Source organism: Simochromis diagramma, unplaced genomic scaffold, assembly GCF_900408965.1.
Source record: "Simochromis diagramma unplaced genomic scaffold, fSimDia1.1 OVJJ01000481.1, whole genome shotgun sequence".
Lineage (NCBI taxonomy): Eukaryota > Metazoa > Chordata > Actinopteri > Cichliformes > Cichlidae > Simochromis > Simochromis diagramma.
Window position 1 is genome coordinate 182,751 of NW_024386898.1, and position 12,444 is coordinate 195,194.

The window sequence follows — 12,444 nt, forward strand, 5'->3', positions numbered from 1 at the left end:
CACAGCGACTAATTGTTTATATACGTGCTGGTTTTGTTGCAGATAAGAGCTTCTTTGATAAGTTGAGACTGAGACTGTGGTAACAAGCTTTTTGTGAGATCTCAGGCGTTTCTCAGAGGGTGGGAGGGCTCTGGGGTTAGAGGTTCTGCCAGATATCTTGTCTCGTTTGATACAAGGGAGAGCCTGAGGGCCAGGGAGTGAGCATGCAGGAGATCAAAGGACAGACTAATTGTTTCTGACTGCCCAGAGACACACGACTGATTGCTCTGTTACAGTTGTTGAATTTCACACACAGCTGAGAGGAAACCGACTGTGCTGGTCGCTATTAGAATAAAATAAAACATACGCTGCTGTCATGACGATGGCAACGAATCAAGACACAAAACAAGGTACATTAAAAGCTGACCCATTGCTTCCACCTTAAATTTTATTAGTTGTTTTTTGTGTTATAATTTAGCAAAGCAAACATCAAAGTATGAAGGCATCATTTCTAAGAACTGTAATTTCTCTGATCTTTAGTATGGCACCACTGAAAATAATTAATGACTCATACCAACATTTGAAACAAACCAAAACCCCTTTTTTTAAAAATTAAAGAAAGAAAGAAAAAAACAGGTGTTAGCCATTACATGTACTTAAAAATACAAATCATCTGCAAGCAATACACAACCAAGAACTCATACATCTCCTCCTCAGGTCTGTGATTGTGATGGTTTTTTTGTAATTTGATATGAAATAAGGCAGATTCATTCGATACAATTATAGACAATCTGGTAAGAAGACAAGCGAAAGCGAAGAAGACTGCAATTCTTGTTTATGTAGGTGAAGTTCAAAGCAATTTCCTGGCATGCACTGGAAATGGCAAAGAAAAAGGAAAGGGGAGGGAGGGGAAATTAAAAAGAAGACTCAAATCGATTTGTTGAAAAGACACTCACATCCTCGTTTATGTGCACGGGCGTTAATGAACAGTTTCCTGGTTAAAATGAGTAAAGCTGCAGTCACGGCAGCAGCGGAGATGAGACTTGATTAGTGATGTTCAGATGAAAGGCCTGGCAAGCGGCACGTCGCCTCACAGACCGCAACGCGAATCGGGGCATTGGCCGATCTGCCTAAAGAATGGAAATCGAAGCTGCGGCGGTGTGTGAGGAGACGTGGCAGGTGTCAGTGTGTCGCACTCCAAAGCAGATTACAAATGCAGGCTGTCGTCCCACTACCGAGTGCCATCGTGACTGTACTGGTGGCGTCAGTAAAAACTAAAAAGGATGGTTGATGTTTAGCATCACCCAGCCGGGAGTGTCAACATGTAGGAGCTGTGGCTGTTGTCCAATGACAGCTTCGCCATGCTCTCACAGTGGGTTTATCAAATAGCAAGACTTGAACCTGGTTTATCTCATTGCACCCTTCGGGCAGAATGATGTATGACTCTAACACACAGTGAGGTATGGCTCATCTTTTCTGGTTGATATGTTCAAGTCCTATAAGTAAGGTTTTGTACATACATATACATATAGTACATACATATTTCAGGGATGAATAGTTTAACCAAGAGAGGGGAGGGTAAGTAAAGTTGGGAATGTGAGCATCTTGTGAGTAACTGGTTTTCCTGGGCCAGTGTCAGAGCCCATACTGACATGGGCCAGGCTGACACCAGTGTGGCCTTCGCACAGTTTGCTGGCTGTCAGATGAGGCTGATTGTCTTCCCTTCAGCTGGTCAGTCTTTCTTCTCAGTGCCTGGATGGAAACAAATGACAAGACATTTCCTCAACACTCTGTCTTGAAGGCGTACTAGGAGCAACCCTTGAAGCTCTTTTCTAAACTGAACGTTTTTTTTTTTTTTTTGGCGTAATCAGAATCAGCATCAGCATCATCAGAGGTTAGTGGAAAAACCCAAAAACTGTTGGTCATCAAACCACGTCTTTATTGATATATACTGATCATCATTAAGGGTAAAGGGGAGGTCGTCAAATGTTGTCTTTATTGTGAAAAGAGTTCAAGATTTCTGGCTGTGGATTGCATTAGACTGTAAAGGAGTACATAAATACAAGTCAAATGAAACAAAAGCGCTAATCTGTAAATGCCAGTAAACAGGGATGACACGTACTTTATAACAACTCAAAGCTTCGTCAAAATCCAGCTCAGTGATGCTCGAAAAATTGTGTGCGGCAGACAGAGACATCGAGGCAGATCCGTTTCCTCTGTTCCCATTTCACCGCAAATGACGTGATTTTTGTGTTTGAAGATAAAACAACACATCAACTTTGCTCTAAAAATGTCATACAGTAAGTTTTGATGTTGTACTCTGGCTAATTTTAACGGCACACTATGAACTAACCATCTCCCTCGCACACAGTCCCACCCTGATGCACTCGGTTGTCCAGCAACAGGCTTTTTTCCCCTTTTCCTGGCTGCTTTGTCTGGCATTGTTTAAGCTCTCTCCTTTCTACACCAACCCGCCTACCTCTGCCAAGTTATTTCATATGCTGCTTCCCTGTCCTATTTATTCAACCCCAACAATCTGTTCGTAGCAGTTGCTTAAATGAATTTTTTCTACCTGGAAACTATACGACGCCCAAATCCGAAAGCCATTTTTTTCTTTTTTGGCTCATCGCTTCTTTGGACTCACACAGAGAACAAGCGTGTTCACAGAAATTAATAGCACCCTCCATAGATGACTACATTAAAATTATATGCTGTCTTATTAGCCTAAATCTCAACGAAGACCTGAGGATAACACCAGTGTAGTATCCTTATCAGATATGATTTATTGGCATTATTATTACCCCTACAGTCTGTTTTGGCTGCATGTTAAAACAATATGCTTTGCACACTTGATTTATTAAATGTCCAATAGTTGAGGGTGCAGGTAATTCATCATACTCAATCTCCAAAGACGTGCCGACGCGCATATACTAAAATATCAGGGTTATAGTTGCAGACCTGAAATGGGTACAGAGGATTTACAAATGCATTTGGCCCTGAAGGAACACGTACTGCCGGCTGCCTGCCCCTACAGAGACAAGGAGATGGAGACAGACGGGGAGGGGGGAATGGAGACAAGTAGGGTGAAGCTGGGTAACACTTGGCTGTGCGCAGCGGAGGATTCTCGAAAAGAAGTGAATTTTAATTCAGCAGCTGTGGCCACTAATAAGAATCCACTTATAGAGATGTGTGTGACATCAGTGTGAGCCAGTAAGCGGGTGTGAGTGCTTCTTTCAAGCTTTTACCTTTGGACTGAGTTAGAGTTGAATCAGCTTGTTCCGAGTCCTCGACAGGATCGTTCGTCTCTCCTAGAAGGGAGTAAAAGAAAGGAGAGCGGGGAAATATTACAAGAGGCCATGAAAATCAGGCAGCCCTTCCCACTTTTCTGTGCCAAGAAGCATCAATATACCTAAACAAGCGCTGCCTCGCCAAGCTTGTGAGCCTGAGTTCGGTTTGTAGTTACAGTGGAGCTAAGAGAGACGGCTTCAGATCAGGACTGAAGATTATGCGAACATCTCATAATGATTTTTTTATATGTGAATTCATTAAAAAACTGACTTCTGATGCTGTCTGCAGCTTCCCAGCTCTAAAATTTAAATGCATCTTTTATATAATCAAAGGCTAATATGTACTGTGTTGTGAAAAAAGGGAAGAAATTGAGGAAGGGATGTGGCTGTCAGGCTGTTAGGGAGTCTCTACTCTGAAAACGCATAATCTCGGCTCACCTCCACTGCTGGTGCCAGTGTCGTTCGTCTGAGAATCTGTAACATGGAGAACACACAAATACGCACATGTTAGCTATTCTAAAAGTCGATTCGTGCACGCAGATACGGTTAAACAGACTCAAGTTTGGGTAAACGCAGCCATTATGCAGGATTATTCAGCGACTCTTTGTGCTTTTGTCAAAATGCTTTATAACCAACAGAGTCGATCATCCTGGAACCAGTCCAGGATTTCGTGAGCAAACATTTCCATTTATCCTGATGCTTCAACTCTCAAGCCTGGAATTTCAGCGCCTTCCTGAAGTGCAACACTTCAAAACGGAACAAAACAAAATCTGAGAAGGGAGAGAGATGCATTCAAAATTAATTACAAACCACCGTTCCCATAAGGCAGCTTGAGACCCCCCCAACATCCACCCACCACACACACACAGACGCCCCCAACCCTCCTCTACACGCTTCCCTCTCCCCGTCTATCCTCCCCGTTACCTCTGTAGTCGCACAACTCCTTCGTAGTCACTCCCAGAGCAAACCTCCCCGCTTCCCCCTTTCGCAACAGCAATCAACCAAACAAAGCAGACCATAAAAATAACCACACTCCCCAGGCAGTCTGGTGATAATGTAAACAAATACAACTGCTTCGGGATGATAGAAGCAACCATGGAGTCTAAGGCTGCTCCGGTGTTCTGTATGTTCAGAGGAACAAGGCTGCGGTTGAGGTCATTATACACTCACGGTTGTAATTGCAGGTATCTAAGGTCCTCAAAGCGAGATGAAAGTTTGTGCATTGCACAATAGCTTTCCCTCGCTGTCTCACTAGGACTCTGTCAGCTGTGTAGAAAATCCATTATACTGCTTCTTCAGTATAAAACTGATTTAATCTGTTGCAACATATTGGGATAAATTTCTCCTCTCCAAGACACCACCGGGACTCAAGGACTGCAGAAAAGCAGGAAGGATGAAGCAACAACAATATCCCCCTGCTTTCTTTTACCGTTTGATCTGTGGCATGGAAACGGCCTTGGAATTATATTATGTCCTTTTTATCTTCTGGTTATTTATAACTTGGATGTTATTTTTTATTGCTTTGGCACAATGCCTGTGATTTCTATCAGTAATAACGTAATTATACTTAGGAGCATAATTGATGTGGGAAAATAGTAACGCACGCACCATATGTAGACTACAAATCTTGATTCGTTTGTGCTTGCCAGCAGTGCGACAAGTGCGCTTCAAACTGTTTTTTGTCTCCTCCAAGTAGTAATTGGTTTAAATTATCTGGCTTAAATGAACTTATTTAAAACTTAATTTGAATTTTTTGCCACCCTGTCCCCAGATCCCAGACGTGACTTTAAGTAAAACGCTATCAGAACCAACCAAAATGACTCATCCAGATGAAAAATAACCAGAAAAGGAAAGCAGCTCTAAATAACCCAGAATTTCCCTTTAATGTCTTCTGGCTTATTATAAATTAATCAAAGAAGCAGATTTTCCTGCTGTAATAGACTAAACTGACAGGAAGCATGACACGCACATTGTGCCAGATGTGTTTTGGATGTGTTACCCGTATGGCATCAATAGTGAAGTAATTAATTATGCATACGCATCAAATGATATGCCGTTCATTAACGCTTTTCCACATAATCTCTATATGCATTAAAGCTGATGGCGAGACATGGGAAATGTGCCCGACACTGGAATACAGCCTCCGTCGTATGAACTAGCTTAGCATGTCTACGCGTAGCAGCAGGAGCTCACTGAAGCAGCGGCCTCATTCCAGATGCTCCTTTTTTGTTCTCTCCTAGGTAATGACAACACGGTCTTGGAGCTAGGGTAGCATCCTCCTCCCCTTTCGATACCCAACACTGATCAAAACGAAGGAAAAAAAAGTTCAGATTTTCAGTTGATTGTGGCTTCAGCTTCTTTCTGACTGAAGCTCGGAGGGAACAGCAGCATTGGTTTCTCTCGTTCTCTAATTTGACTCCTGTGTGCTGACAGTGAAAGGGCTATCATTTAGAGGAGCATCAGAGGGTGCTGTGGTAAACACATAAACAAGATTTTTTTGGGGGAGGGGGAGAAGAAAAATGGGCCTCTGGTGAAGGAGAAGCACAGTCCACAGAGGGCAGATAAGAAAAATAGAAGAAAAACAGAGTGAATTGACTACTCCCTCAGCGGGGAAAGTGGACAGCTTACAGCAATGTTTTTTTAATACCAAGGACTTGAGGGGTCCTTGATGGTGACCCCCAGCCTCCATGCTGGTATGTAAATTACGAGCATTCAGCCCTGGTTACAGAATTTGTATGTACATGGGTTAATGTGAGTCTACAGAAAGAGGGCAAAATAATTGAGAGCTGGTGACTGTGCTGGCCTCTCTGCTGATTGCTTATCAGCTGACTTCTTCCACTCGAAATTCTTCGTGCATAGCTTGGAGCTGCGCTTTGGGTCGTTGTCTTGTTGTAGGAGGAAATTGGTCTTGTTCTTTGTACGCTGGCTTGAAGGCCAGGACGCAGGAGTCACCTTTTCAATTTTGACACCGAGACTGGTGTTTTGCTGCTGCCATTTATTGAAATTGCCAGTTGAGGACCTGCGAGGCATCGTTTTCGGAAAACAGAGATTCTAATGTACTTGTCCTCTCGTACACTTGCGCAACAAGGTCTCTTAATTCTCTTTCAGCTCTACTAAAAGCCACTTTGTGTTGTTTTGTGAAGAAAGCAGAACACTTCAGGGCTGCGAGAGATCAGATTTTTACTTTCGAACGATCACGGCCACGAGGCTCATTCACGATAACATTATCATAGGAATAATTCAAATACTTCTATAACCTTATTTACTGTCTGCCTGTCAGCTTGTTAGCAAATTTAGTTAATTTTTGCAACAACGCATGAACAAATCTTAAAATGTAAAGATTTCACAGCTTATAGAAGCCAAAGATTTCTGCCAGTTATGCTCCAATCTTACGGGTAAAGATAATGAAATCCATAATTTTAGTATGTTTTATGTTTTATGATGTTTTTATTACAACACACTGACATCTCTTGTGTTTTTTTCTCTAATCCCAGACACCGAACTAGACAAATGCACTGCTTCTTTAATCAGCACAGCAGTTTTCAGATGTGCTGTCATAACTGGAATTACTGATCAATTATGCATGAAAGACTTTACATTAGGTGACAAAATCTGCCATCCCAACAGATGAGCGACCCCAAATTTATGAGTGAGGGCGTGCAAAAGAGAGACTCGACTTCACTGAGACCGGCAAACTTGGATGAGGTGACTGGTAATGAGATTTTCCAAAAGGGTTTTTGATCTGATTCCACATATTTGAACTGTAATCAGTTATTATCGGTCATGATATCATCGTGTTTTGGTGAAGACGAAGGAGACGGAGATCAAGCCGGACTAATTTAGAGATGGGCAGAGGTCACCCGGAATATCAGAAACATTTCAAACGTTAACTAACTTTTAAGTTCTTTAACATTTTTTTCTGTCATTTCAGCCTTTTAGAAGTTCAGTTAAAAACATCCTGGAGAGAAAACCATCAAGAAGGAGGAAAACTGCATGCGCTCACATTTCCACACATGAGAGAAGGGAGAGGAAGGAAGAGAGTTGGGCATAAGTCACCCTCGCATGCAGACAAGCAGAAAATTACATCCCCCCACCTTCCATTCATTTATTAGACAAGCGGTAGTTAGCGTTTTGTTGGTCAGCATTAGTATACCGCAGCACAATATTCAGCGACGACAGGAAGTGTGTTTGAACTGCAGCAGCGGCGAGTTAAAATGTGAAAACAATGTTTGAATAGGAGACGGATTTTTGATTAGCTGTAGCTTTTGTGTGATAAGTGTACTCATCATTGTTAAATGGTGTTTGTCATGACCACCAGCATTTCTGCTTTTACGCAACTTTTAATGGTCTTGTCATTCCAACTCAGCCAGCTCGCAAGGGAGGCAGTCCCCATGGGTCACCCACATAGCAGCATGGGAACCGCCTCTGTTTAATGTTCCAGACAGGAGCCGTGAGCAGAACAGGAGGTTCCCTTCGTCCTTTAGCCACAGGGCATCTCACAGTCTTTTTTTAATCTCGTCATCTTGAGCAGTTAAAAAAAAAAAATGAAAGAGAAAAGAAAAAAAATCGATCGAGGTGTAGAAGTGTCTGCGCTCTACAGTGTCAGTTCCCTTAGGAGAATTTCTTCTGTTCATTTGATCCTTAAAGCATGGCATGGCAGGCTGGTCTGTTGTGTCTGAAAACATCTCGGAGCTTTGATCCCAAGCAGATCACACAGGTGTCCAGCTGCTTCCACTCTAACAATGAACATGAGCCATGGCGATATCAGTCTAGGAACAACTGAAAGCCATCAGCACATGAACGGTTCACTAGAGAATGCACGACGTCTTGCACCGAGTGCATTAAGTACTTCTATTTTGCCTGAGTTCAGTCTGTTGTTTGGAGCTTTTGTGATGCAGTTGGAGGGCCACGGCTTGTTCAATGGCACGTTATCTTGAGAGAAAAAAGAAGGAAAATGTCAAGGTCGATGCCAGTATCTGTCGGTGCTCTATTCTTTTCAGGGGGATGAGAGGAAAATTATTTTCAGAATGTAAACTGGGTGGTCTACGGGGGACTCGGGACTGGTCTGTCCTGGGTTATGTATATTTAACAAGTATCAAAGAGTCCCTCATTGAACTTTGCATGGGCTAATAGCTTTGGGTCTGATATGCCTACTGCAAAGATAATTAAAGACATCCCTGCTCAGGCAAAACAAGAACGGGTGGAGCTCAACAAGTGCCCAACCAAAAGAACTAATGAGCTGGTAAATGTGGAAAGCAACCCATTTTCATATGTTAATTTTAAGTTTGTAGTACATGCTTGTGGAAATAGCTTAGCTGCATGAGCTGCCACTCTCAAAGCAGTAAAAAGAGGAGGGGATTTTGTAAAGGGAGGCAGTAGGGGGTGGTGGTGGTGCTGGAGGCAGCATTTGATAGCTAGAGTTTTCTCTTCTACGAGATGGAACACTGTCTGACAATCTGAGCCAATTAAAGAGCATTGAGCTGTGACCTGCGGGCTAGGGAGATGAAAACAAGCCTGTTCAGTAAACACTGACCGCCCCTCTCTACTGCTATCCTCCTGAAAAGCCAAGAGTCTTCATTAATATTCTGCCTTTCTTCTCCCCAAGAAAAGGCCAAGGGGTTGTGGACACTAAGTAGCATTGTGCTCCCCTGCGGGTTTGGGTAACCTTGCAGTGGTGGCTGCGGTGGGGCGGCTCCGAGTTGTGTCAGGGTCCTCTAAACAGACTGAAAAGGCCCAAACTCATTACAGAGGCCTGGGCCATGCTTGACAAGATGAGAAAACACAAAGTACTCCGAATGAGTGAAAAGAGAACAGGACACCATCTGCTTTGGGGTTAAGCTACTACTCGGGGAGAAGTGAAGATGATTAAAAGGCAGCCAGCAATGGCAAGAGAAGAAGGGGGTTCGGATATGCTACAAAAATGACCAGTGGCAATCCTTTGATAATGCAAAGGGTTTGAAAGAAACACGAAAGCCAGTAAAAATGTTGTCTCCATTGGCAAAGTCTCTCCTTAATCTCTCTTTTTAGTCTTTTTCTATTACCCATTTCGTCCAAGGTAGTGTGAGAAAGTCACCACCGTCTGTCAGAAGACAACAGAGTGGATTTTTTTAAAAAGAGCCAGAACACTGTGATGCAAAGAGATGAAAGGAATAAGTGAATAACTGATTAAGTAAAGAAGTAAGAGAGGGAGACAACACAAAAATAGACACGGAAGGGAAAAATGCAAAAAAGGCCTCCCCCTGTGTGACCTACATACCTGCTAAACCTGCTGTCAGTGGTGGCCTGCTCCTCTCTCATCACTCACTGAATTACTTTACATAATCTTTAGACTCTCCCTGTGCTGCTAAAGGGCCTGCTGCAGGTAGATGCCCGCTGCTGTTTTCAATACCTATTGTGGTTTACTATATCAAGACACAGACGGTCTTGCAGGGGGAGAGATGAATCTGGCGCTAGGTGATCCGGCTAACCCCTGTGATACATTAAAATGGGACACGTCACGTCTGAGCGAGGTGTGGAAGAGGCATGTTTGCAGAGGATGGCCCGGATGTGTGTGTGTGTGTGTGTTTTGCCGTCTTTGCAGTTATGCATTGACTTGCAGTTATGAAGTGATGCCTCTTCTGGGCAGCTCAAGGTTTTCCTTATGGATTGGACTGGTCAATATAATCAAAGTGCTTGTCTAGACTGCAGAGAAAACAGAAGCCCGGGCAGAGCAGCTGTTTATCACCGAAAGGTCAGAAAAGGAGCAGCTTGATTGGCGAACCTCATTAAAAGCACCACGTATATTTCAGCAGTGGACGTGGACGTAACAGAGACATCATGATAAATGATAAAGCTATTCACCCTCTTTCTCTACAGATATATTTTCAGTGATACATTTTAATGACATAGCATGACGGCAAAAAACTGTATGGTACTGAAGTTGAAACTAATGAAGCAAGCGAACATTTTGTTCTCAGAGTTGATGTGGTAGAAGCAGGAAAAATGGGTGAGCGTTAGGGTATGAGTGAGTCTGACTAGAGCCAGACTGTGATGGCCAGACGACTGGGTCAGAGCGTCTCCTAAACTGCAGTAATCAGTATCTATCAAAACTGGTCCAAAGAAATTACAGTGGTGAACCTCCGACATGGTCATTGGTCAGAAATGGCCATGTGGTCCAAACAGACGAGCTACTGTAGTTCAAACTGATGAAAAGTTTAAAAATAAAGTGCATCACAGCTGGTTGTGTGTTAGACTGCATAGCCGTAGAACAGTCAGGGTGCCCATGTGGACCCTGCCCGCCCAACTAAAGCGCCAAAAATTGGCACATGAGCATCAGAACTGAGCTTGACAATAGAAGACAATATTGGGCTGATGTTATATATAGTATAATGTTGGACTGCAGCTAATGAATATTTAAATTTTCAATAAATCAGTTCATTATATTCTATAAAAACTGTAGACATCAAGTCTCCCATCAAGTCTTCCTCTCCCCCTCCAGGAGACAGGGAACCCATACAGAGATCACTCATCATCACTCAAACAGCGTCTTTTGTGTCTGTGTGTATTTTATAATACGTGTGTCTCGGTGACTGTGACTAAAATATGTTCCAGACATTTCAAAAACACATTTGTTGCCTCTCTTCTGGCTGACAAATTCTCTCTCTGCTGAGAGTTGATTCATTTGCCGTTTTTGTGAACCAAACAGTGGGTGGGGACGGGATAAGAGAACTGATCAAAAGAGGAGCTTCAAAGAAAAAGAGAAAAAGTGTAGCCTGTTGGATGAGGCCCCCTCTCTTTGAAGCCAGCTTCTGGGCCAAAGGTGACCAACGTAATGGACACTGTAGACAGTGTGTGCTGCTCTCCATCTCCAACTAAATGACCAGCGTTCTGTGTTTCTCCACAATGCAAAATGATCCAGGCTGCTATGTGGGAAATATATGAACTGTTTAGGTGTTCAAATACAGAATATTTAGCTGCACAATGCTAGGTAGTCGAGTCAGTTGTTTCATGTGTCACCATGGCAACATCAAGCCTGTACCTAGCCATGTTCATCAGTTTTTAGTGCCCCTCGACAACAGTGCTTTTTTTGGTTGCTACTAACAGTTTTTCTGTATATTTGCAGCACGTTCCAGTATGTGGTTCGCTTTTCACACTTTGCAGCATAAATGATGCGCAATGGGCTGTCACATTAGTGAAGATGGTTTGTTTATTTCTCTGTGTTTGTGGAGTTGCAGTGCATTCAAAGCTCTCAGTGCCACTGTAAGACGGCTGTATCCTCAGCCTTGACAGGAAAGTGTTTACTGAGGTCACGGATAAAAGGAGCAGGAAGGATGTTTTCCTGTATATGTATACTTTTTTTTTGCAGCCAGAGGAGTCGCTGCCTATCGGTCATTAGAAAGAAGGTTTAAGATGCTTCTGTGTTGGCATTACGATTCTGACTAGAGGGTTGTGCTATGAAACGACGCGAAAGATTTAGCGAGCTACATGGAGCGAGCTTCAAGTCAGAAGCGCCACAGTAGCTCTCTTTAACCTAGCTAAATCGCCATGGTAACTCATACTGAACACATTGCCTGGTCAGGAGGTTATGTTCAAAATCTCACCGATTCTTTTACTTACAGAACGTTTTAAGTGCAACATCGATTCTGTGACTCTTGCATTGTCTTGTGAGTCTCCAGGTGTTGATCCTGAAAATGTCTAAATGTTACTTTAGTTGATTCTAATATGCTGTTAAGTCTCTTTTAAACTCCTGGATATGCAGCTACCAGAGCACAGAGCACACATCAACACCTGTTCCATCAATAAAATAAATTTCACTTTGATCTGCTGACAAACTAAAGCGATTTAATTTCATGTTTAAATGACTGCAGTTTAAAGTTTCAGACTCTAATGTGAAGCCATCACCTTACAAATAAACTCAGCCGTAAAATAGTAAACTTGAATAAAAATGTAAATTTAACTTCTCTGTATGTTAAATCACCAGATTTCTGCAGCATTAATCTCTCATGTTATTTGTAACACTGTTGCATTTCATTGTTCTTTATTTTTATGTTCATTGTAGATTTTTAGCACCCTTTTTTCAGCTGATAATCCCTCTAGAGGAGAAGAGACTACAATATGAATAATTTTTGTATGATATTTGCATGCTAGTGCACACAGGTGCTGTAACCACCGTTGTATTACCTGTTATCTCAGGGTTTTA

The 12,444-nt window shown here is 42.6% G+C and overlaps 1 protein-coding gene across 1 annotated transcript in view; it reads right to left on the minus strand.

The window, feature by feature from the left end:
* Positions 1–394: 394 nt before the first annotated feature.
* The window catches only part of macrod2 (mono-ADP ribosylhydrolase 2), a 402,096-nt gene continuing 390,046 nt past the window's right edge, over positions 395–12,444 (minus strand). The window contains exons 16-18 of the mRNA XM_040034340.1: positions 3,705–3,740; positions 3,225–3,287; positions 395–1,731 (exon numbers count right to left, since the gene is read on the minus strand). Of these exons, the coding sequence (XP_039890274.1) occupies positions 1,712–1,731; positions 3,225–3,287; positions 3,705–3,740 (119 nt within the window). The 3' untranslated portion in view covers positions 395–1,711. The remainder of the gene's footprint in view (positions 1,732–3,224; positions 3,288–3,704; positions 3,741–12,444) is intronic.